The sequence below is a fragment of the Vulpes lagopus genome, chromosome 5 (genome assembly GCF_018345385.1).
Source record: "Vulpes lagopus strain Blue_001 chromosome 5, ASM1834538v1, whole genome shotgun sequence".
Lineage (NCBI taxonomy): Eukaryota > Metazoa > Chordata > Mammalia > Carnivora > Canidae > Vulpes > Vulpes lagopus.
Genome location: NC_054828.1, coordinates 14,215,432 through 14,241,900, shown reverse-complemented (window position 1 = coordinate 14,241,900; position 26,469 = coordinate 14,215,432). Strand labels below are relative to the sequence as shown.

The 26,469-nt window shown below is 49.1% G+C and overlaps 1 protein-coding gene across 3 annotated transcripts in view; it reads right to left on the bottom strand.

The window, feature by feature from the left end:
• Positions 1-1,352: 1,352 nt before the first annotated feature.
• Positions 1,353-26,469, bottom strand: part of LARGE1 (LARGE xylosyl- and glucuronyltransferase 1) — a 522,915-nt gene continuing 497,798 nt past the window's right edge. For all 3 annotated transcript variants that reach the window (XM_041755794.1, XM_041755793.1, XM_041755792.1), the window contains exons 13-15: positions 11,030-11,176; positions 5,263-5,458; positions 1,353-2,888 (exon numbers count right to left, since the gene is read on the bottom strand). In XM_041755794.1, the coding sequence (XP_041611728.1) occupies positions 2,691-2,888; positions 5,263-5,458; positions 11,030-11,176 (541 nt within the window). In that variant the 3' untranslated portion in view covers positions 1,353-2,690. The remainder of the gene's footprint in view (positions 2,889-5,262; positions 5,459-11,029; positions 11,177-26,469) is intronic.

Below are 26,469 nucleotides of genomic sequence, written 5' to 3'. Positions count from 1 at the left end.
CCTCAGCCTCCACTGGGTTGGCAGCCTCAGTGTTGAACTTGGGCATTAGCCAGCATCTGAGCTCTAACCTTAAGTGAGACCAGCTTCATTATGTCAGGCACCTGTCTTTGGGGAAATAGGATTTTCTCCTGTCGGTGTGGAGAGTCAGTTTCTGGCTTTAATAAATTCAGTGTACATGAAGCTACATCGTCCTCCAATTTACACCTGTTGTCTCAAAGTACTTAGCACCTTCTCTTATTCTCAGAGGTGACCCAGTCTGCATGGTAAGTTATATGATCACGACTCTACCCATAGAAAGGCAAAGGAAGGCAAGGTGGCTGGGCAGGATTCAGGAACTGTAAAAAATAAAAGGCTTTAGGGAATTAAAAATTGATTTTTAGCGTCAAGGAACCAGTAATACTAGTACAGTTCCACTTGGCTTAAGTAGCTAGTAGTGACTGATAAAAAATTACATTAACAATGGTCTTCTCTAGAAAAGATAATTTTTGAGCAAGTGTGTGTGTGTTGGTGTGTGTGTATACAGAAGGAAGAGAAAAAGGCATTGGTGTGCTGGTAAATGTTTAACCATCAGCTCTTGGGGTGGTGATGGTGACCTGATTGTGGTTTTCTGATTGCCATGGCATAAATACTTTCATCATGGCCAATTTCAAAGTAGGAACATGAAACACCAGACGCAAGCATAGGAAGGAGATGCACACACTAAGTTCCTGTGAGCTGGCAGGAGCTGGCTCTCACACACCTATGGAGAAAGAGGACTTTAACACGTACTTTGAATATGTTTGTGCTATCTTTTTATAGTATTTGTGTATTAATTTGGGGATGTACATGCCCCGTATATACTATATATATGTAACATATGTATGATAAATATATATGCATACACGCATTCATATACATACACACGGAAATGTATCCGTATCTGAGGATTAGTCCAAATAATTGTTTTCCTAAGCTTTTTAAATACATTTAGTGAGATCTCCACTTGAGCATATAACACATGGAAGGATCTCGTACGAGTGCTGTGAGTGTCACACGACCACCAGGACAAAGGGTTGGGGGCTCGCTCCCAGTGATTACCAGGATCTCCCTTGCTAGCAGCTGGGATATAAAGTGTCTGGCTTCTGCGCTGAGACAGAAGATGGAGAGAGACTCTGAAGATGCTTTGAGGGTTGGGGCATAAAGTGAGATCTAACCTCAGAAAAGGAGAAAACGAGCGAGGTTAAGGTTCGAATGATGAGAAAAACAAAATGGGAGAACAGAAAGTGTAAGGTTGCCGTTTATGGATCTTGCTCTCTACACTGGCATGTGTCTCGGCAGCATCATCTCACAAGACTGGGAGGGAGCGGGGAAGAAACAGTCCGTACTTTCGTTTATTGAATGCAGCGTTCGCTGGTCACATTGCAACTTAGTACAAACAGCGTCGCCGAGAGTAGGCGTGGACTCTTGTTCTCATCAATGTAAACACAACATTAATATTGAAGATTCAAGAAAATGGGTAAAAAGTCCAGTGTCTCCTCAATCCGTGTAACGGTAAAGGTGCTTGCCAACTCCCCGGCCCCCACCCCCGACAGGTCCCAGAGGGAGCCTGAGGCCGTGACCTTGTCCCAGCCACAGGGAGGCGGCATGAACACAGAGGAACCCGAGGCCTTCTTCCCGAAGGTCTCCAGATGGAAACATGGGTCTTCAGAATTGGGCTTGTGTGAACTACTGCAGTTCTTCTAAAGCCTGAGAGGTTGGTGCCTTCCGTGTGCACCGCAAGAGTCCCTTCAGAGCCCTTTCCCCACAAACCGGTCATGGCCAATAGCATATGTGACCAGTTGTAGAACCACTGGTCTTGGTATTTCCGCAGTCTCTGTCTTAGCCCCTGGATTCTGGAGAGTAGGGGATTCAAAGTCACGGGGGCCTCGGTGATAATCCTGAAGAAGGCTGCCCATGTCTAAATATTGGCCAAAGACTTTCCTACTTGTTGCTGGGCCACTGCTGATGGGGGCATGCTGGATGAGGCAGTGGATTCTCCTTCAGAGCCTTAAAAGATCAGGTTTTCTATTTTGGATTCCCAGACCAAAAACAAACAGACAAACAAAATCCCCCCAAACAAAAACAAATCAAAGCAAAACAACAGTGTCCTTGAGGATAAAGAACCAACCAACCCCACCTCAAGGTCCTACCAGGTATAATGTCCCCACTGGGTTTTCCCAAATGGTTGGTTCAGATCATTGGTTTGCCTCTCACCCTGGATACACAGCTAGATTGCAGGACACAAAAGAAAGTTTCCTCAAACGAAGAGACAGTTTTGCTTTTATTTCCTGGGATGGCTAACCCCCAGCACCCTGACTCCCCTTTCTTAAAAAGCAATGAGAACATCCTAAAGACCTGCTTGGTTTTGAGGCTTTGTGGTCGGATAACCCCTTTGCTCCCTGGAACTCCTCTGTGTCCCATTCTTGAAGAGACTGTGTCGATGAGCTATTCTTCTGCATCCTGGGAATGTCAGATTGTGGAGCAGAGAGACGCTGGCCGGATCCTTATCTCAGATCTCTATAGTGTGGGCGGCTTTGTTGGGCCAAAAAGACAAATAAAAACAAACCAAAAAAAGCATCGCTCAATTTTGAGTTTGAAGGCTGGGCCCCAAAGAGCAAGTGGCATTCCCCCTGTAGAAGAGGTCTCTCTCCCTAGTGGCGGACTTCCTGGTGCTAGCTGTTGTTCTCGGCCGTGAGATATTTGAGGGCAGCAAAGCCATAGCGGCGGGACATGTCCTGCTGAAACTCTTCCTTCAGGGTTTTGAGACAGACGCGGTATTGCTTGTTGGACCGGAACTTGGTGATGTCAAAGCTGGGGGCATGAGGCATGTGGATCATGTAAGCATTGGGCAGCACGATGAATTCATATTCCTGGAAGACAAGAGCAGCGTGAGCACTTGCAAGAACCCTCAGGCCTATACGGTGTATGCCCAAGTGGGTGACCAGATGACCAAGTGAATGAATGAAGTGGAGAATGACATCAGCAAGGAGGGTGTATGGAGAGACAGCCATGCCGGAGAGGGACAGTGCAGGGCTGTTGCCATGACGCTGGACAAACTACTTGGCTTCTCTCTGCCTTAGTTTCCTCATCTATAAAGCAAATGTAATAATACCTACCTTGAAAGATGACCAATAATGTAGGGAATAGTGCTGGACAGAGCTCCTGGCCCATGAAAGGTTCTTGGTAAATGTGAGCACGTGCCCATGTGGTTGTTCTAGAATGATGCAAGCCATGAGAGACGCTCTTGTTCAATTAAATGATGTCTGTTTACGTGATTTCTCATAGGACTTGATGAGATTTGACAGCCTCAACAGATTAGTACACAAGAGGGGACCAAAACAAAGAATAAAAAAAAAAAAAAGACCCCACCGGATAGAAGCTCACTTAGAACAAAGCTCTTGCCTACTCATCCTTATGATAAGTCACGCTACGGTATAGTAGCTTCCACTCAGCATTAGAAATTCAGGCTAAAAATAAAACACCTCCAAAGAGCCAAAATAGGTGACACAAATTTAGGACATGGAACTCTAAAGAGAGGCCAGCACACCTTCCCTCAGACCCCATGTGCTCTGATTTCAGACATAACGTCTGCTAAGCTTTGGTCATCTAGTTTCCCGGCCCAGAGCAGATCAGAATGAACTCTGAAAGGGAGACTCAGAATGGGGAAAGGTAGCTGTTCCAGATGGAGGAACGCTGACAGCAGCAAGAAATGACAGTTGATGGTGGGGAGGAATAAGATAAATCCTGAAGAGAAAATGCAAGGGCTCCCAGAGCTTAGCTGTTTGGGACTTTCCTGTGGGGACAAAGAACCTGGCCAATCCCACTAGCCCTACAGGTGTGCTGGATTACCTGTGGGGTATGTACTCATTATTTCGGGAAATCGCTGGAAAGGGTAAAGTTACGTTTGGCTGTGCTACCAGCAAAGAAAGAAAAATAAATCAAGACATTTTCAAGAGTTCTGTCAAAATTGCCTTAAAACAAACAAAAGCCGGGTCTCAGTGCTGGAAAAAATTAACTATTTGAACCAGTTCACCTCACTGCACTGCTGGACACAAGAATATGGCATTTCTTTTCCTTCAAGCAGAAGTTGGGGGCAGCCTGAACGTTTCTGTGAGCAGCATTGTACTACCTTCAGTAGTACTGAAAAAATGGATACTAAAGGTCATGCTTCTGTTGTTAAGTATGGACACTATTCTACAACCTCCCATCTACACCAGTGATTTGCAACCTTAGATGCTTATCAAAATCACTCAGGACTGCTCTCAAACATACTGGAACTGTTGGAAAGTTCTCCAGGTGATTCTCGGGGTAGCCAGTACTGAGCATCCGACCTTGCTTTTTTATTTTATTTTTTAAAATTTGAGGTGCTCCTGTCGAAAGATATTTATCCCGTGCTCCATGAGGAGAAGCCTTGGAGAATAACACATAAAGGGGAAAAAGGTGGGATTGAGAGGCCTAGGCATCCTTCTCCTAATTTAACCAGATTAGTTTAGCTGTGCTTTTGTTTATTTAACACTGCAGCAAGTCCGGCTTCCTATATGTTTTTATAAATAAAGTTTTATTGGAATACAGCCACGCCCATGTTTAGTTACTGTCTATAGTTGAACTACAACAGCCGAGTTGAGTAGCTGAGTAAGGAGACCTGTAGGCTCCACGAAGCCCCCAAATTTACTATCTGGTCGTCTGCAGAAAGAGCTCGCAGACACCTGGAGTATCCTGTTAGAATTCTGCCAATTTCTTTTGAAGTAGGGGTTTAGTAAGTATTAGTTGAATGAATGAAAATGTTTCACAATTAAACATAGCCCCCAAATCATTGCTTTTAGTGACAGAGTAAGATAATGCGCTACATCTCAAGCCACATGCCTTCTTGTGTCCCTTATATCGAACTTGTAGAATGCTTTGTGCCAGTTACATGGCACAAAAGGCAAGTGATGATTTTTTTTTTTTTGTTCTCATCATTAAATTGGGTGAGGATGGGGAATGAAATGTTTTGTCATAGGACACTCACACTTGCCTGGGTCCTGCTCAGGAATCCAACTCTCACCCAAAGGTAGAGAAAGAGGAATGATTTGGGAATCAGTGGCCCTGAGAATTAGCACTGTCATGTTCTGTTCTGTGGTCCCTGACCACATCTTGTTCTGTCTCCATGCTCTGCTCTCTGACCTCCAGGGTCCCCTTTCAGCCCTGAAGTCTACACAGCTTCTTCCCCCATAGCAACAGCTCCAGGACATTCCATCAGCTCACCTGTGCATCCAGTTCCATGATATGAGCCACCTTGTTCCAGCCAAAGCCCACAAACCTCCGGTCGTACTCAGGGCAGTCCCTTCTCACGACAACGTAGGGCTCAAAATCAGCCTCCCACTCAACACGGTAAGGCGTGGTGGCGGTCCGCCACTTGGCAAAGTTTGTGGGAGCGTGGCCTTTCGTCCAGACGTGGTACCTGGGTCACATGGAGAAAAGCCATTGGGTACAAGGAAGGAAGCTCAGCTTCACCAAAGCTACTACTTCGGAGGAAGAAAAGGTATATGCGGATACAGTCCTTGTGTGGGTTGCACTGTGACCCAAAAAAAGATAGGTTCAAGTCTGACCTCCAGTACCTGTGGATGTGACCTACTTGGAAAGAGGGTCTTTGCAGATATATCAAGATGAGGTCGCAGTGGGTTAGGGTGGGCTTTATTCCAACCACTGGTGTCTTTATAAGAAGGAAATGTGAAAAAAAAGTAATAAAAGAAGGAAATGTGGATACTGAGACACACATACCAGAAGGATGCCATGGGAAGGTGGAGGCAGGGACTGAAGTGATGTACCCACAAGCCAAGGAATGTCAAGGACGGTCAGCCTCCACCAGAAGCTGGAGAGAAGCAAGGAAGGATTCTTCCCTAGAGCCTTTGGAGGAAGAATGAGCCTGCCAACACCTTGGTTTTGGATTTCTGGCTTCTGCAATTAAGAGAAAAACTTCCACTGCATTGAGCTACCTGGTTTATAACATCTTGTTATGGCAGTGCTAGGAAACTAATCCAGTCTGTCATCTCCATCCTCCATTAAGAGAGGAGACTCTCACAATGAAGGGGTAAGTGACTTCCTGGAGGGCTCTGCATCATTCATAGGGACCTAAGGGCAGGTCGGTCTGTGCTGGTTATTCCTACCAGAGAACACAGTGACCCTGTCCCTCACAGAACGTTCTCCCCCTTGAGGCAGAACCTGTGATTATGTTACATCATCTGGCAAAAAGGATCCTTGCAGATGTAATTAAGGTTACTAATCAGTTGACTTTGGGTTAAACAAAGGGGAATTACTGGTGGGGCGTGGGGCTGGCCGAATCATGTGAACTTTTAGATGTGGGGGAAGAGAGCAAAGAGCCATGTGTGAGCTGCCTGTGGGGCCACGTGGCAAAGAGCCAGCAGGAAATGGTGACCACAGTCCTCCATGTGCAAGGAAGAAAGTCAGGGAGCCTAGAGGAGTGCTCTGGAGAATTGGAGCTTTGCTCCCACCAGTGAGGCCCTGAGTGAGAATCCAGCCACCTCATGCCCAGATCTTTGACCCTCAGGGACTGTGAGATAATAAACTTGTATTGTTTAAAGCTTCTAAATTCCTTATATGGCAACAGAAGTGAATATCACCACAAGTAGCAGCAATCATAACAAGCAAACATATATTAAGCACTTGCTATATATTGGTTACACTGTAAATATTCTACCTACAGCTTTAAGTTCTTGTAACTTGTTCAATATCAGGTTACAAATAGTAAGGATGGAGCCGGGATTCAAACCTAGACAGTCTGGCCAAAGGGCCAGGTCCCTGAATTGCTATGCTGGGTGATCTCTCCTCTTCGTCACCGTCACCCACACTCTCTGGCCTCTACAGAGCAGAGAGTCAGTGAATAAATTAATGAACAAGTGATCTAAAAACCTGAGGGGTATCTAAGACAGAGAGCAGGTAGTGGGCAGGAATCTGCCTTGGGAAACTACAAAGAGATGGCAGGAGGCCGGGAGCCTAGTGAAGCAGCAGAGCTGGCTCAAGAGCAAGGGGTTAGGGAAAAAGAACATTGTAGAAAAATATGAAAGCAAGACAGAAAAAGGTAGGACCCCAACAAGTTAGGGAGCTTTAGGGAGAAAGGAGCTCATGGTCTGGAGCCCCACCTCCACTCAGGCAGGCTCTAAGGTGAGGTGTAAGTGAGAGTCAGTGGTCAGTGTGGTGAGTGGAGCTTTTCTGGTAGGGACGCAGCCACCTGCTTACCCCGTGAGGCTGGGCCTCCCTGGGACACCCAGGAACTGCCCAGTGTGGCTGAATGGGCACTGGCCAACCTGTGGCCTGTCAGGACACTGTGTTGCCGGGCTACCTGCCAGGCTAGCAGAGGGCAGGGACCTGAATCCCCAGCTCCATCAATTCAGCAACCGCCACCAAAACCACAGTCACACGATGGGAAGGGAAATGAAAGGCAGAGTAATGCCCCCTTAACGGAGTGTGAGAAGGAGGGATACTGCAAGATGTCGGGATTAATCCAAGAACCAGGCTGGGAAGGAGTTGACTTCTATTCATGAACTAGCTTACAGGTCTCTGGCACCTGACGCTCGCACCTGCACCTCTGGCGGCCAGGAACTCACTGTAGCTCAAGCTCTGCATAGTGGGGCCACCACATCAGGGTTCAAATCCTGCCTCCGTTGCTTAGGAGCAGAGGAGTTTGGTCAGCAAACCATCTACACCAGCTTTCACTTCCCTCTTGTGTCCCCTGGGGAAAAGAACAGCTCTCTTGCTGAATGGCGAAGGAACTGGAAGGAGGAAATGTTTATAGAGAGCTTGGTACAGTGCTGGCACACAGGAGGCACTCAATAAATGCTCCTTCCCTAAGAGGCAGTTTAACAAGGCAGCTAAGAACAACGAATCTGGAGCCAGCTGTCTGGGTTTGAATTGTCATTCAGCAGGTGTAGAAAATTTACCCAATTCCTCTGTTCCTTCATTTCTTTCTCTAGGTGACATTATTAATAAATAATAATTACTATTCGTTTCTTTCTGTTGGTGAAACAGAGAGAATAATGACTCCTTCGTGGATTTATGACAATGATGTGAATTCATATAAAGTACCCAGAGCAGTGTCTGATATATAGTGATGCCTCGAAAAATGAAGATGTGCTCATTTCTCCCTCTTGTTTGGCCTGGATATGATGTCAATCCACAGGGGCCTTACTCTCAGTGATATTCGTGTATCAATAGGCATCTTTTTTTTTTTTTTTTCAATAGGCATCTTATTTGGAATACAAACTCTTGGCCTAGTGTGAGAAAGAAGAAGAGAGGGGGAGGGCCGCTGTGTCCCCTGGGGTGGGGAGGCAGCTTCCGTTAGCTCGGCTTGAAGATGGACCAGCATGCTGAATGGCTGATCAGCACAGGACAGGGTGACATTACAGTTCACCTGCCCCAAAGCCACGCCAGAGCCTGACTATGCCCCAAGGAAACCACTGTCAGGCCACAGACACGGGACTCCAGGGCTCGTTCTCTGAGACCATCAACACCAGGAGCCTCCAAAAAAAAAAAAAAACCCCAAAAACAAGACACAAAAAACAAATAACCAAACAGAGATGAGAGGTTTCCTGGATACAGCACATGGGAGGCCACTCTGAAGAGATCTGGGGGCACTCTGCTTTGAGCAGCGGTTCTCAGACTTGAGCTGAGTATCAGAATCACCTAGGAGACTCCTGGCGAACCAGTCACTGGGTTCCACCCACACAGGTCCTGATCCAGTGCATCCGGGATGCAGCTTGAGACCTGAAGCCTCGAAGTTCCCAAGGGATGCTGAGGCTACATGTCCAGGGACCCCACTCTGAGAATGTAGAAGGGAGGGGAGAGGCAGGTGGGCAACGCTTCCCATTCCAGCTGCAGTGGGAGGGGGTTTCTGCTGTGAGGGGACCTGAGAGTTCATCATTTGGAGGGCAGGTGACAAGCAATTTCTCAGAGGGCTGGGGGAGAAGGTCTGTAATTTAGCACTTAGTCTCATGGCTGTGAGCTGTTGGCCAGAGCAGGAATCATGGACATGGCAGGCCAAACCCCAGCTTTCCTGCCACAGACATGGCCTTGAAATGAGTTCTTACATCACCTGGGGATGGAGATGGGAGGAAAGATGCCCTGGAAATTTGCTGGACATGGAGCCTTCAGGCTCTGGCGTCTGTGGGAGGCTCACACTAAGATCTGGTCTCAGAGCGTCAGTCTTTACCTGCATCTAACACTGAACATTCAGGACTCAGTTCAATGGTATGTGAGTTAAAAGCATGGTCTTTGCAGCTCCTGAGACCTGGACTGAATCCAGGCTCTGCCATTCCCTGGTGGTGTGTCCTTAGGTAAGTTATTCAGCCTCTCAGTGCCTCAGTTTCTTGGTCTGTAAAAGGGGAATGACAGTATCTGCCTCATAGATTTGTTGTGAGGATCACACAGCTGATGACAGTGTCTGGTACAAGTTATATATTCGCCAAATGGTAGTTGTTATTTCTTGCCAGGAAGAAAGAAGTCTGGGTTTAGGGGGTTATTAAACCATTTCAGGTCACTTTCCAGAATTCTGGATAGAGGGAGAAGGCTGGGGTTCGAGTTCTGGCTCTAGCAGGATCCCTCCACTCCTCTGTTTATCTGCATGAAATGTGAACAAGAATCATCTCTGAATTGTTGAATGAATAACCTATCTCATCAGGTTACTTTCCCAAAATAAAATTTGAGAGAGCCTTCTAGAAACTTCTGGTAACTTAACAGTAGTATGGACACCAAAGTTGTTATTATAACCTTTTCAATAAAATTCAGATTGCCTAGAAATGTGTGACGTGTTTACTCACAGGCAGTGTTGGCTGTTTTTACACTGTTCGGTGTGGAGGCTTCTCTTTAAAATAGGAGCAGGTGGGGCAGTGGCTCTCTCTTCAGACTGCTCTGTCAAGAGACCAGGGAGGACTCCTACTTCTCCCACAGGCACTAGACTTAATGCCACAGCCTGTTCCCGGGAGTCAGAACCCATTCACACCTGCACACTCGTACACGCTTCCTGGGCATTTTGGACAGGTGGCAGGATAGCTCCCCAGCGATGGTCCTGCAGGACTTGGGGGCTTGGAAAATCAGGCCAACGAGGAGCTTGTTCAAAACTGTCACTTTGTGGGGGAACCTGGGTGGCTCAGTAGTTGAGCATCTGCCTTTGGCTCAGGGTGTGATCCTGGGTCTTGGGATCAAGTCCCACGTCGGGCTCCCTGCATGGAGCCTGCTTCTCCCTTTGCCTGTGTCTCTGCTTCTCTGTGTCTCTCATCAATAAACAAACTCTTAAAAAAAAACAAACCAAATCAAACCAGAGATGCCTGGGTGGCACAATGGTTGAGTATCTGCCTTTCAGCAGAGGGCATGATCCTGGAGTCCCAGGATCGAGTCCCACTTCGGGCTCTGTGTGGAGCCTGCTTCTCCCTCTGCCTATGTCTCTGCCTCTCTCTCTCTGTCTCTCATAAATAAATACATAAAATCTTAAAAAAAAAAAAAAACTTTCACTTGGGCAACAGGACAGCCGACTGCCCCCTCTGCCATGTTCAACCCCAGAATCACCTTGGTGCCCTGGGTTGTTGAAGCTATGGACCCCCATCCTCGGCCCAAGGACCTTGGTATCTGGACCGCTCACAAAACAAGGGAACGAGGGAATAGTAACCAACAGGACGAACCCACTTCCCAGATGAATGAAGGAACACACAAATCCAAAAACAGAATTGAGACAGGATCAGGAATCTACTCTGAGTAAAGTACAAAAAGCGTGAGCTAACTTCCTACCTGGCATCCTGTCCTTCCATCCAGACACATGATGTCCACTGCCATGTACAAGATGAAGTGTGCGGCATATGGGAAGAGAATATCCCAAAAGCCTAGTTGGGGGCCTGTGGCACTTCTTCTGGCCCTAAGATGGTCTAAGGTAGCAACCAGCTTGTGAGCCAGTGGCTCTGGAGCCTGGCTTCTGGGAACAGGAAGGCCTCAGACACCCCCAGGGGAGGACACTGAGGCTACTCACCTGAATGTGAAGAGAGTCCCCATGTCCAGCATCGACAGCAGCTCCGCTTTCGACTTGGGGAAAGAGAGCCGGTAGCGCAGTGTCTCGAACGCAGGGACAATCATCGCTTTCTTGGTGTTGGCAAGGTCAAGCTGGATGACAGACTTCCTGAAAAGAAAGGGCAGGCAGAGACAGGGTCCCCATGAGGCCTCTCCCACATGAGGGCAGGGATGTGGTTGGCATGGGGGTGGGGGGAGAGGACAGAAAGCCCAAGTCAAACTCTCAGTTGAAAGATGGGGAAACTGAGGCCCATGGAGGCCAAGCAGCTTGTCCAATACCACTCAGGAGGCCAGAGAAGAAATGTTGTCTCTGATCCTAAAAGCGGAGTCTTTTTGGAGAGTACAGAGGGCAGGCCAGACAGGAGGGGCTTACTTTTACAGTGAGTGTCCTTGTCAGAGCCAAGTGCAGAAGGCAGGTCTCTGGGGACCCACAGGGGTTGGAGTCCAGCCCTCAGAGTCCATTGGGCTAACCACCACTGGCCACATGCGAACGTCCAACATCAAGTTGATGAGATGGCCACCAACCTGGGCATTTCTGGGTCCCATCTTTTCGACTTCTCAAGCCCAAGTCCCACAGGCCCTGAGCCTTTAAAGTAGCCAGACCTGGGGCACCTGGGGGGCTCAGTGATTGAGCATCTGCCTTTGGCTCAGGGCATGATCCTGGGGTCCTGGGATCAAGTCCCACATCGGGCTCCATGTGAGGAGCCTGCTTCTCCCTCTGCCTGTGTCTCTGCCTCTCTCTCCATGTCTTTCATCAATCAATCAATAAAATATTAAAAAAAAATAAAGTAGGCAGCCCTGCCTCGATAGCCAGCGCCCAACACAACAGAGCTCTGGTGTCCACATGAGGGGGGGGCATGCTCCGTGCATTTCCTCGCTCCCACCTCTGAGCCCGGCCGACTTGCCCTGCTCCTCTGAGACCCAGCTCCTGCCCTTCTAGATTTGTCTGCCATCTCCCGGTTCTGTGGCCATCATTTTGAAAGGGAGAAAGGCTTAGAGAGGAACACAAGGCAGGAGTCTTGTAATGAACACAGACGGGGTTCGAATCCTGGCTCCGTCACTCACTGAGTCTGTTGCCAGGCAAGTAATTCAGCCTCTTACCACATCAGGTTCTTCCTCCCTGAAAAGGGACAATGCTATCTCCCTCACGGAGCTGTTGTAGAGGCTGAACAAGGTAACATAAATACAAATACTGCTTGGCGCACTTGGCACACGGCTGGCTTGTGGCAACAAGTGGTCACTATTATACCACAACATGGTCCTTGTTCCCTGGCTTGATCTTCCAATGATCCCTTTTGGCCATGACTTTGGTACTTCACTCTGGCTTCCTGCTCAGACCACTGACTCCTGGGATTCGGTGCTAGCAAAGGCTATCTGCTTATCATCTCTGAAGTAGAGAAAGCACTCTTCCTCGGGGTAATCAGGGCACTGGAAGGCATTTTGCAAAATGTTGGAAGAAGTAGCCCCTCCATAGATGTATCACTTATTGTTGTATCACTAAAGTCACCTCACTCTACACAACTGTGAACCAGTGCACAAGCAGGGACAGGTCTGCAAAGGGGAGTAGCGCTCCCAGGAAGTAAAACTTTGTGAGCTGAGGCCAGTGTGGGGCAAGAACAGAGCGGTGGTTTGAGAAGGACAAGGTGGGGTTTGGTGTCTGTGAATGATGAGGTCAGAGTAAGGACAGGTCTCAGAAGCCAGCCCTGGTTAAGGGGGTGGAAGACATTGGTGCCCCCTGGAGAGGGCGTGGCTGAGATGGACCAGAAGGTCATTTCAGAATCCTCTGAATATCAGTTGTAATTAATTCTTTGTAATTAGGTTTATGTTAACTATATACCGAATGATATAAGACCCTGATGTCACTATTTCTGGGGAGACTCATAAAGGATGACACCAAGATAGAGTCTGGGTGAGCTAGATTTAGCCAGTTGGATGAGTAGCCTGACTCAGGCTGCTTTGGTCTGCATTCCTCTCCTGCTTGTCTCCCTGAACAATGACTTCCCAGTTTTCAAACACCCAAGATGCCTTCATCCATGGCCAAGCCTTCTCTTCTATGTCAATCCTGTATTAGCCATAGGCAGAACCAGGGTTCACCACCTTTCCTCCAGGAAAACTAGATACCTTAGCTATTGGTTCTGAGTGTTGGGGGTGGGCCACAAGGGTCTAGAGAATATCCGTGGACTCACCAGATGAAAAAGCCCCTGCAACCACCAGGAAGCGGGGAGAAGCAGCACCCCAGCACTGATGAGTGGTTGCTACTCATTCAACAATCCCTGAGCACACCTACTCGGTGCCAGGCACCGTGCTAGGCACTTGGAAACACAGAGTGAACAAAACAGCCAGAATCCTTCCTGCTTGGTATTTACATTCTGGTCGCAAATGTCTCAGGATGCTAAAAGCCCAAGATTGCATTCACAGCTAATTATGCCAAGATAATTGCAAAAAGCGTAGGAAGCCAGTAGCACTGAACCACAAAGCATGGGCAAAGAGTGTACACACATCCACAACAGAGATCTATGAATGTGCACGTGTCTCTACTGCTATTATAACCATGGTTACAGTAGCCACTTCTTGGACTGCCCTGCTCAAAGGTGATTCTCTTTCTCGTGGCTCCTGCATGTAGGAGCAGCTCCAGGAACACATGGCTAGGGCAGTGTTCAGGGGCAGACACTGGATTCAAGCTGAGCAAATCGGTTTCTCACTCCTGGAAATTTGAACAGAGATGCAGAGATTGGAAACCACAGGGCTGACAGGTGCTAATGTCAGGCAGCACTCTAGAGGCTTCTGAGCTTCTGCAGCAGAGAGCCCAGAGTTGCCCAGGTTAATTACAGTCTCAAGTATTGGTTTTCCAAATTCCACTTTGATTCCCTAAGAAATACCACTCAACTGGTTTTTTTTTTTTTGTCTTGTTTTCTTTGATTTCTTTTCATTTCAATTCAGCTGCCTACTATTGGTTTCTGTTATTTGCAACCAAACCACCCTGATAGGTCCAGAGTAAACCGACCTGGTAAGTGGCAAGTTTTACAAAGTGCAGCCTGAGAAAGTCTTATTTCTCTCCGCATAGAGAGCATCAGATTCTGGAGTGCTTTCTAAAATTCCCCTTAATCTCGTTGAAACACAAACTGCCACAAAGATGGGTTTGTCACTAGAGAGGTCCATTTCAGATGCAGTCCAAAGAGTTCTTGCTATGGATGTCCTGAATGGGTCTCATTATGAGGTTGTTTCAGCAATAAAGTGGTTTTCAGGACAGTGACTCCGAGCACATCTGCTCATTGAGCTGGCAATGATAGAGCTCGGACCCTTCCGGCCAGTTTCCTGTTGGCATATCCTTGCAGGGGGTTTGCTGACCACCTAGGGATGCACAATGTGCCTCCACCATTTATCTGGAAAGTGAGTCCGGCAGGAGTGTTTCAAAGGCAGAATCTTCCAGGAACAGAGGGGCCGTACATGGAGGTGAGAAGGCCAGACTGGGAGCCAAGAGACCTGATCTCCGGAACCAGCCCTGACGAGCTGAGTGGCATTGGGTCAGTCACTTCATTCACCCCTTGTAGAATGCTAAATCTAGAGTAACACTGAAGATTCTGGAAGGTCACTGGGTGCAGCTGCAATCAGACACACTTGGCTTCCAGCTCTGATTCTAAGACTCCTCCTAGGAAGTCCCTCGAACCATCCTGAATCTCAGAGTTAATGCTCGTGTTAAATATTGTGGGGCGGGACAAGCACATGTGCATATGGAAGTCTTTGGTGTCATGCCCAGCACCCGTAAAGTACTAGGTCTGTGATGGTTCAGCCTGCAGTGGTTGCTCTTCTGTGTCAACCTGGCCAGGCTATGGTGCCTGCCGTTTGGCCAAACACTCATCTAAAGTTTGGTGTGGAGGTATTTCGTGGATATAAGTAATTTTACAATCAGTTGACTTTAAATAAAGGCCCTTGCCCTCAACCATTGGGTGGGCCTCATCTAAGCAGTCGAAGGATGTAAGAGCCAAAACTGAGCTTTCCTGGGAAAGAAGAGGTTCTGCCTCTTGACTGTATCATCCAAATCCTGCCTCAGTTTCCAGCCTGCTGGCCTGTCTTATGAATTTCAGACTTGCCAGTTCCCAGAGTTCCTTAAAACAAGTATCCAGTCTTGTTGGTTCCATTTCTCCGAAGAATCCTGGTTGATGGCCAGATCCCTGCTTCTGGCCAGAGACACTTTCAAAAATATTCCCAAACCTACTACAGCATTCTTGGACTGAGGAACTCTTAGAAAAAGGCTTCTACCTAAGTAGTTCCGAACCCTGCTGGTGTAGCAGAGCACAGCAGGTACACGGGACTTGGAGCCAGCTGGCACCGGGTTCAAATTCTGCCTGCCATGCTCTTATGACCTTAAGCACAATATTCAACTTCTTCTGGTCACAGGTTCCTCGTCTATAAAATGGAGATGACAACTCTTATCAGGCTTGCTGAAAGGATGAAGTAAAAACAGTCACTCTCGAGACTGACCCAGAGTAACTGATGAACAAATGAGCCCCCTTCCCTTTTCGGGCTCAGCCTCCTGGGGGGCCTAACTGCCAGACATGGGTGAGTGCAGAGGAGCCAGCAAGGACAACGGATTCTTGCATCCAGGGCAGGACGTTGGATGCTAACCTGCTTATCTGTTTAAACAGAGTGTATTCGATCCCAGTCTCCAGCCAGCTCTGTGGGTCCTTCTTCTGGTCAAAAACAACTCAGGTGTTCTAGATAGAGCAAGTTCGGCCTCTCCAACCTGGTGGAGGGGGAGTTAATGAGGTGGTGGGATCTGTGCACTGGGCAGCGTCTGTCTTCAGGCCCCCCAGTCCTCCTGCACCTCTTCTTCCTTTTAGTGTCTCCTCTCCGTTCAGTCAAGTGTGCAAACAGTTCACAGCCTGTTTTGCTGGGAAAAGTGGTGAGCTGGGGAGAGTGTGAGTGGGTAGCGAGGACTCCTGTACCAACCATGGGGGTGGTGCCAAAGGTATGCTGTTAGAAAGATGGGCTTCCTACAGTTCAGTATGACCACACCCCAGGACTGATCCTAGTGGTGGGTGGTACGTGTGCACCCCCCCCCATACACACACAGCCCGCCCTCCATCTCGCTCCTTTTCACCCTAACCTCTGTCCCAGGACCGGTCTCTGTCACCAGGGAAACATGAAGAGATCACAGGGAAGCATCTCAGAGAAATATGGAACAGTGGCATGCTGCAGAACTCTTCCCACTTCGGTGGTGGGGATGAGGGTCCCGGCTGCCTGGGTTTCGCCTCCTGGCTGATTGCCTGTCCTCTCTGTCGCATGTTCTGTGTCTGTGATGATGGCGGTGGTGACAACACGGGGTCCATGAGGACCGAGCAGGGCCTGTGTCCGGCAGGTGAGAAGCAGTGGTAAACGCTGGCCGGGATTCTGATCATGCCCATCCTCCGGCGCTGGCTTGACCTTGGTCCCAAAGGCTGGTGCCAATGTTGGCCGAGGTGTGACTAGACTGCTGTTTTCCACTTGTTCGTCTCCTCACACACCCCGCCATGTGCCAGGCACTGCACAGGCACTTGGGAAACATCAGTAAATGCAACAGGTAGAGATTCCTGTCCTCAAGGAGCTGACAGTTCTGGGAGGGAGACAGCACAGTAAGTGAATCCCGGGGCACGTGGGAAAGCAGGAATTGTCGTGAGGGAGAACACAGCTGGGTCAGGGTGATGAGGAATGCCAGAGGTGGGGAATAGGTTGCAGTTTTGGATAAGGTGCTGCGGGTAGGCCTCATGGAGGTGAGCAGTAGGCGAGGAGGTAGTCATGTGGCCATATGGGGCAGGAGCGTTCCAGGCTAAGGAAGCAGCCAGTGCAAAGGCCTTAGCTAATAACAAGAGCACAATAAGGGACAGGGGGAGTCTTTAAAAATGAGGCCAGAGAGGCACTGGCGGAAGGAGAGCTGCAGGTCACACAGGGTCTTGGAGATCACTGAAGGTTGAGAGAGGCAAAAGAACACCACCCCTCTCTCCTCCAAAGGTGTCCATGTCCTAATCCCAGAAACCTGACGATATGAAACCTCACATGGCAATTGGACTTTGCAGATGCGATTAAGGATGCTGAGATGGGAAGATGATCTTGTATCATCTGAGTAATCACGAGGGTCTGGATCAGAGAGAGGGAGGAGGGTCAGAGTCAGAAGAGATGGGACGATGGAAGCAGAGGTGAGGGTGATGTGGCCACCAATCAAAGACTGTGGATCCCCCTAAGAAAACAAGAAACACTCTCCCCTACTCTCCCCTAGAGCCTGCACAAAGAACACAGCCTGTGGACGCCTTGATGTCAGTCCCGTGAGACCGGTTTCTCTTCCTGACCTCCAGAACTCTAAGATAAAACATCTGTGTTGTTTTCAACGCCCATGTTTGTGGTACTTTGTTACAGCAGCGATAGGAGACCAATGCAGAGGTCTTGGGATTTTACTGAGTGAAATGGGGAGCCACTGGGGAACTGTGAGCTAAGGAGATGAGGGGCTTTTTATATTTAAAAGAATCCCTCTGGCTGCGGTGTTGGTAACAGACTGCAGTGTTGCTTGAGTAGAAGCAGGGAGACCAATTAGGGGGCTCCCGAGGTGATACAGCTGAGTTAGCTTGGACCACGATCGTACCAATGAAGGTGAAAAGAACTGGCCTGGTTCTAAAGCCAGCAGGATTTCTTTACCCACTGGGTGTGGGGTGTGCAGGTGGAGGACAGGAGGTGACCCAAGGCTCTTGGTTTGCATCACAGGAAGACTGAAGTTGCCATCAACTGAGACTCTGGTGTGGGCTTTTGGGGGAAGATGAGACTTAGGTTTCTGACAGTTTGTTTGAGATGCTTGAGAGAACTAGGCAGAGGCAATGAGGAGGCTGTTGGACATGTGAGTTTTGAGTCCTGTCAAGAGACAGGGCGGGGTGGGGATATTTTGGGGATCAGTGGCCAATGCATTTAAAGCCACGAGACTGAACGTCTCCAAGGGTGGGTAGGATGAGAAGAGATGCAGCCATCGGTGAGAACGAAAGGGAGGGAGTAATAAGGTGAAAGAAACACCAGGAGACAGTGACGCTCTTCAGGAAGCCAAGAGGAAAGAAACGGAGGGGCCGTTAGCTGTCAAACGCTGCTGAGAAGTCAAGATGAGCAGTGGAGGCTGACCACTGGCTTTTGGCAATGTGGCTTCTTTCTGGATTGCTGGCGCCCGGAATAGGACCTGAAGCAGCAGCCGAGACCAGCTAACGGGTAGGGGCAAGGGCTTTGGCCATTTGGAGAGGCGCTGCCCCTAGTTCTGAAGAAACAAATCCAGTCAACGTAAGAGCAGGGTCGATGTCACACATTAGGAACAGCATCCATGTCACCATGCTGGCCTTCATCCCCCATCCGGAACGCACAATGGTGGTCAGCATGGAAGCAGTGATGTTTACGGAGCCCAAGGCAACTGACCAAGAAACGGGACCTCATACTTGGCAAAAACATACAACCTTGTCATGAGTATCTTTGCTGTGAAAAACATTTCATTTCACCTTATGTGATTAGAGGTTGGAAAGAATTAACCCATATGGTGCAGAGGAGAGGGAATAAGACTTCCTAACACCTAACCTTTAACACTGAGCTTCAAGCCAGGACAGGAGGCTGTTTTCCAGTTAGGCCCCCCTAGGGGTCCCACAGATGGTAACACTTGTCTGAAAACAGGACGTGACTTACTTGCCTGTTTCCCTCACAGGGTCAGCTGACTTGTTCCTCTCTACTTGTATGCATGCTACCCTAGTCAGGATTCCCAGAGACAAATGCTTCCTCTCTCAGGGGTGTGGGCTTGGGCACTGCCAACCCAATCTGGTGTCACCTCTGGGAACACAAAATGAGAAAAATCATCTACCTCTGATGATTTAGCACGGTAAGGTTTAAACAGAAAGAAAGGGTTTTTGCAATGATCTCCTGTTTCAGGCTGTCTCTATCGGGTGTGAGGGGGAGGGGGCAAACTCAGAGAGCTGCAGGACCAGGGCAGGGGATGGGGTGACCCCGGATCCATGCCCAGCACCAAGATGCCCTTCAGCTCTGGCCACGTGGCAGCTGCATGGGATCGCGTCATCCATGTGGCCACATATTCTGATGCTCCAAGGGGAGCCAGCTAAAATTATTTCAACACATTTGAGGGCTGATTCTCTCCCAGGGGAACACCAGTTTCAAGGGAGGCTGAATCGTGAGGAAAAAAAAAAAACAACCTTCTAGATGACAGAGCCTATCTTAACTCCCCCTACTTCATTAATTGTGTAATCATGGGCAATCTGCTTGACTCTCTGGGCTTTTGTTTCCTTATCTTGATAATAAATATTTCACAGACTTGGTTGTTAAGAGAACTAAGATAAAAGACTCATTAATTAATGGATATTTATGAGGCCAGACATAGCTATGGAGCACAGCGCTGCATGAAGAGGCAAAACCTCTGCTGGGACCGAGCTCAAAGTTCGGGGAGGGAGGAAGGCAGGAGCGTAGGGGTCTCTGGTGCAGAGTCACAGAGAGCTTCCTGCCACTTTTTCCTAAGAAGCAGGAGTTAGCAGGTCAGTGGAGAGGGTTCTAAATATTTGTGAAGTTCTGGAAATGAGAAAGCACATAGGATTCGGGGGAGCTGAAGTTCTTAGGAATGCCTAGTACACTGTAGGTGGTCAATAAATGGCAATAACGATTGCGTATGTATATTCAGTATCAGGCCCCTCAAGCATGTTATATGCTTTACTTCTTTAATCATCACCACGTGCGACAGAGGCACTGGTATTTCTGATTTACTGATAAAGTTGTTAAAGCTCCGAGAGGTCAAGCAAGCTGTCTTATAACCCAGCTGGCAGGTGCAATCACCATCATCATATCCTCCTCCTCAAGTGAAGAAGACACTCACTGTATTAGTTAAGGCTGCAGCAGCTTAGAAATAACTGGGAAAGATCATTAATCACAGGCTCTATTGGAGTCAAGTCTATGAATGCGGTGAATTTGCAACTGGAGCAGTGAGCCTCTTGGAGTCCGTGGCCAGGAGCTACAGCCAGCATGCTTCTCCGCCTGGCAGGTCCTGCCTCACAGCAGCGGGGTGGGGGGCGGTGTGGAAGCCAGGACACAGGCAGGGTCTGGAGATGCAGAGACGTGCGCATGGACCTATTGGCTTACTGGGCCTCCTATCCTGGTGATTTCCTTTCTTTAAACTAGTGGAGTCTGCCAGTGACCCCCTGAATCTGGCCAAGGTCAGCAGTGTCCCCTTACTGTTAAACTCGACAGATTGGTCCATTCTCATCTTCTTCAACTCCTCTCACCTTTGGCGCTAAGACCACTCCCTCTGCCCTTACCTCAAGAACTCTGTCCCAGAATTCTGGAGAGCATCTTCCCACTTGCCTTGGGAAGTGGAATCACTTGATCAGGGAATTGCTCTGTGCATCAGCCCTCACAGTGCTGGTTACCATCTAGATGGGGTACCTCTTGTAGCCGCTACCCCTTGGGCAGGGGTGAGGGATCCTCGATCTCTGACCATGCAAACTTCTCCCGTAACAGAACTGGCTGAACTGATATTTTGTGGCAGCGCAATATGGCTGAGGCCAGAGCTGACAGGTGACAAACTGCTGGGAACCACGGGCTGAAGGCACTGGGGCTGCCGTCACAAAGCCAGGAGAGGAGGCCTACCAGCCTTCAGAGCCTTAGATTTGCAGAGCCCGTTCCAATGTCAGAGAGCATGCTGTTTAATCAAACCCGAGCTGTAAGGAGTCCAAGTGATTCTCATAAGTTCCTGGGGATTTAGGTGAAAGTTATATTAAAGGGGGTGGGAGGCAGGAAAGAAACTTGTGCTGGAATGTGCATCTGTTTCAGAAACCCCAGAATGACCTCACCCTTTCTCTTAAGGCTTTGTGCGTAGCCAGCAGGAGGAGCTTGGCTCCTGGCATCTGGGCACCTCGGCACCTCTCCTGCCCCCTCTGCTGGCCTTGATGCCTCCCTGGCTGGCTGGCTGGCATCTTCTTTGGGACTGGTTCTCTGAAAACTGTTCAGCTCACTGGCAATGGTGGGAGGTAGCAGTGGTAACAGCGAGCAGACTGCCTGAATGTGCACCTGTCAGCTCCGCTAGGCTCCAGGTCAGGGCTGAACCTTGCTCATGGCGGGGTTTCCAGCTCCAGTACACAGTAGGCGCTCAACAAATGTAGAGGGAATGGAGGAGTCAGTCTGCAGTTGTCATATGGAGGAGAAGATGGTATTGTGAAGATCATCCTTTGGAAATGACAGTTTCCAAAACGGGTTGAAATTGTAGTCCTGCCACTTAATCTGTAGGGCCTGTGGGCACATTTATCTTCTGCGTTTTAATCTTCCCGCTTATGAAAGCTCTGAGCATTGACTGGGTGGTCACAGAAAAAGGAGCATGTGTCGAGCAGCTAGCCCAGCACCTGGTACACAGAAGGCGCCTGTGAAGCGCTCCTTCCTTCCTGTCCCTTCACAGGCTGCCGTGCACTCCCACTGTCCTGTGATGTCGTCCAGGAGGACATGGGCGCGGCTGAGGCCATCCCTGCTGGAGGAGAAGGCTGAGGCGCACGTCTGAGACTCACCCACCCTTTTCTGATTTTGGCTTCTTCCTGGAACGAGTGTGTGGGCAGGGTGCAAACCCAACCCGTGAGCGAGCTGGCAGATGGTGAGGAGCAGCAGGCGGATGCGGCCACACATGTACCCAACCCGGGAGGGCAAGGAAGGGCATCCGTGCGCGCGCACGTGTGCATGTGTGCGTGTGTGCCTCGGGGAGGCGAGCAGAGGCCCCGTCTCCGGCTGCCCCCCACCCCTGAAACTGCCCAGCTTCAACAGCACTAGATACGCATGGCTTTCCAGCATCTGACCGCCAGCCTCCCTCGGGCCGGGGCGAGGCGGGAGCAGAATGCTGCAGTGCCAGCCACCTGCGCCCCGTAACCCGGAGGCCGGCCCTGGCACCGCCGGTCCTGCTTCCTCCCTGAACACAGAGGCAGGTAACAGGGTGTGCGCAGCCTCAGCCTCGATTACAGTTGCCTAGGAAATGAGCTCCTGGCAGACAGGCTTCCAGGAGGTGTGTGGGGGCAACAGCAAAGACTTGCAAATGAGGGTGAGAAGGCTGCCCACAGAGAGTGCGACTGTAAAATACACACATAATGGATGAGGTCGGAGATGGGCAGAGTCATCTGAAGAGCCCGGGGGGCTCCCAGGCCCCAGCAAGATCCTAAATGCATGGTATTAACATATCCAGGGAGATAGCCTGTCAGTCAGAGAGTGGGGAGGAAGAAAGGGAAGCTTAGAATGAGCTTTGGGGGCAAATTTTAGAAACCCGGAAAAGCTGGGGTTACAGCGCCATGCTCTATGTCAGGGACTCTGTCCGTATTCATCACCTCGTGTAACCCGCCACATCCCTACTCACCCTTGATTAAGGACCCCGCTGGCTCCATGCTGACTGTGAGCAACCAGGGCCACACATCGGAGCGCTCTGTGTGCTGGCTCTGCGTTAGGTGCCTGCTGTGGATTATGCGAGGATAGTCAAGACCCCCAAAGTCTGGAGGGCAGCTCTGGGGCAGGTGGCCCGGATGCAGGTCCCAGCTGGACACTCACCAGCAGGTGCCCTGCACCAACTTATACCTTGTGCCACAGTTTTCTCCTCCTGTGTGTGGGGCAGGGTATGGGCTGCCTCACGCGGCTGCCTCACGCAGATGGGCTATCTCACGCAGAGGCGGTTCTTCAATGCATGAGATGCACTTGACCAATACGACCCATGACAATGGTCATGGCCATCATGGTGGTGGTGGAGATGGGCCCGTCAGGCAATGGGATCAATAAACAGGTTAGGTGTAGAACACCTCAGATAACCCCAGGATAAGCGAATTGTCCTCTTGGCAATGTTATGCCTGAGGGCAGGCTACTTAGTTGAAACCACCTCGTCTCTAATATGAGGTTAAATGACAAGATGCATGCAACGTGCTTGTCACCGTGCGTGGCACATAGCACGTGCCCAGTAAACGTTAAATGTTATCAAGATAGCAGAACTAAAATGATGAATTAACCCGTGGAAGTGCCACCTAGTAACGGCTCTTGGGAGGCAGCCAGTTGGCCGTGCCTGGTGCTACCTCTACCTGGTCTCGTTCAGATTTCAGCACTCATTTCACAAGTATTTATAGAGCAGCTGTGTGTGCCAGGGAAAATCTGATGGGGGAGGCTGGTGAGCCATCATCCTGGAGAGAACAGAATGAAACTGAAATTTGTCATTCCTGCACACCGTCAGAATATAGTCTCCATGCAGGGTGGCATGTGTGTCCCCTAGAAAGCAAAGGCGACATTTGCAAAGCAGAGCAGATGTTTTAAGCTTCAGGCATTGAACAAAGATGAAGATTCTGCAGGATTAGTGAGAAAGGTGGGAAGCCTGCCCAGTCTCATGGATATGCAATGTCCTAGCTGAGAGGAGCTGTCTCTCCACTCCACCTTCGATTCCTCTGCCATTCTGGAACATTCTTTGAAAATGTCAAAATATATCACGCCTTTACACCTGTTAGTCCTTCGTGCCCATCACCATCCATGTCTTTTCAAGGCCATCCTTGTCCATCCACACGGGGTCATCTGTTAGTGAGTCTGAGCTCCTGTATCTTTTCTCTCTGTTTCTGTATTGGTAACAAGAACAGCAGCAACAACTGCAAGTTGACAGTGGCCCCTAGGATGTAACCCTCATGCGGCAGGAACCTACCAGCCTGTCCTACTCACTGTGACAGCGCCAGCACCCAGGGCAGGGTCATGGCAGCTGTGCAATGTCATGGAATGAGGCATGTTGTAAGGCATCGTGCCAGGTGCTTTCCAAATACTATTTCGTTTAATTTTCCCAGGACCTGAAGAGGGAAGAAGTAGTATTATCCCCATTTGGCAAAAACAGTTAAGCACCTTTCTGTAGGTCAACTAAATGATGAGTAAGGAGTTTTTGGCATTGAAAGGTAGGTCTGAATGACTCCAGGGACAGCACTGTCACCATGGAGCACACTGCCTGGCACGTAACAGTACTCACTACATATTTTTTCAGATAAATGAGCCTAAGTATACAGCTTCTCATTTTATAAGAAAAAAAAGCTGTGATGGTTATGTGAAGTTACCCGGCTATACTAAAGCTGGCAGTCTGCAATGGGAGGGGGTGGGGTGGCGGCCTGGCCCGGTAGGGGTCTGAACTCTGTGAGGGACAGATAATTCACCCCAGGTGAGTGCCTACTATCCCCTTGCGAGAGGTTATGACTAGTGCCTTTATTAATTGAGAAAACAGAGGATTGGAGAGACTAAGTAAGCTGCTCAAGGGACACGTGGGGAAGGTGTGCCAGAACCTGGATTCATGTGCAGGCCAGCCACGCCCTGCTGGATCCTTTTCTGAAACCCAGTGAAAGCCACACATCTACAAGTTTCTTCTTTGGAAGAAACCAGCAAAGGGGTAGGAGAGTTTTTAGTGAAACTCTGCCGCTGTGTCCACACGAATAACTGATTTCATTATTTTCCAATTGATCCGTTTGTTTTTGCTGTAATATTAGCTGGCTGCTAAGCAACCGCTGAGTGAGCTATGATGCTGAACTGTTTTTGAGAAAGCAGGTAGGTCCCCCCCCAAAGGGCGATATGATCGTTTGGGGGGGGCGGTCCAGGGAGAGGGCTGCGAGTCAGCCTGCTCAGGTGTCCTGGGGTTTTGAGTGTGATCTGGCCCCTTCCAGAGGGAGCAGGCTGTCATAGAGGGAGGTCCACTTTCCTCCTCTGACATGAGTATTTAACCTCTCTGGGGCCTCAATCTGGCCACCTGTGATAACAGTTACCTCTCAGAGAAGTGTCAACCACAGAGGTAATTTTTACAAAGCAGCTGGCAGGGTTGTTGGCACATGTGAAGAGCTCAATAAATTCTAACTACCATCATTTGTAAAATTAACGTCTTGACAGAGTTTGGGTAGAGCATTTTGTTGGGTATCTATGCCAAAAAAGTCTCCAAGAGGGTCCATGGCTCTCATGGTGAACAGTACCCTTAATCTCATCCCCAACTCACGATATAATACTGGTCACGAAGCACAACCACTTTTAGTATTTGGATCAGAAACACGTGCATCCCACTCACTGAAAGAAAATTTTCCATAAGCCAATGGCAAGCCAATATGGTTACCTTCATAGGAAAGTAAGGGTGCATGCCTATTTGGGGCTTCAGACAGAATCATATTCCTTACCAGTTCTCAAAATTCTGGTGCCTAGTAATTATCTAGGTCAGAGGTCACAAACTAGTGGCACAGGATGGGAGTGGGAGGTTCTTTTTAGCCTGAAGAAATATTTGGTCTGGGCTCAATAGTGTTTTTTTTTTTCAAAACTAGTTGTCAATATTAAAAATTAAAACACAGAAATCCAAGTTTCCAGCTCCTCTTGAAAAACATGAGGATTGGGAGGCCTGGGTGGCTCAGGCAGTTAAACATCTGACTCTTGGGTTTTGGTTCAGGTCATGATCTCAGGGTGGTACGACTCAGCCCTGCCGTGGGCTCCACACTCAGAGGGGAGTCTGCTTGTTCTTGTTCCCCTCTCTTTGCTTCTCCCCCCTCCCCAACCTCCCTTTTCACATGCTCTCCCACCCTCTAAAATAAATAAATGAAATCTTTAAAAAAGAAAAATGAGGACCTTAGCCCTGCTGCCTCCTCTCCCCAGAGTGATCATGCCATGGCAGAAGTAGCGAGAAGCCAGGAGCCTGAGATGGTAACCACGGTCTCTCTAGAGAATCACACTCAGCATTCTTGGCTCCTTTGGGCCAAGGTCCTGGCCCTTGCGGGTGTCTGCATTTATGGCTCTTGATATAAACTCATTTCTTAATTTGACAATGAGGAAATGGGTTGGAAAAAAAAAAAAAACAGAATTGCTGGAAGTCACACAGTTCACCATGGCCCATAGGGTGGGCAAGAACAGGATTCCTGGGCCTCAGCAAGCATCCTGTCCACCCTAACACTCAAAGTCAATGCCATGTAATCTCGCTCAATCCAGGATGGACACGGGCACAGCATATCAAGAGGTGGGCGGCATGAGAGACAGGCCAAACCAAGCAGGACTTCTGGGTGCAGGCTTTACAAAGGAAGAAGACTCAGGTGGTAGCACTGGGAAGTGATTCCCGTCTTCCCTTTCAAAGTCCAGACACTGTTGCAGGCAGTTACTGACTTCAGCTGTCAAATCTCACTGGCCTGTCTACCTGCTGCTTCTGATCCCTATTGCTTCTGATCCCTGCATCAGGCTCTTGGCGCCTCTTGCCTGGATTAACACAATAGTCTCCTCACTTATCCCCCTTCCTCTGGCCCTACTGATTCTGATCCTTTGCAAAGCAACCAGAATGATCTTCCTGAAATGAACACTTAATCTGCCCATTCTCTCAGTGATCTTCCACTGTTCTCCTCCCTCATTGAGTCCACACTCAGA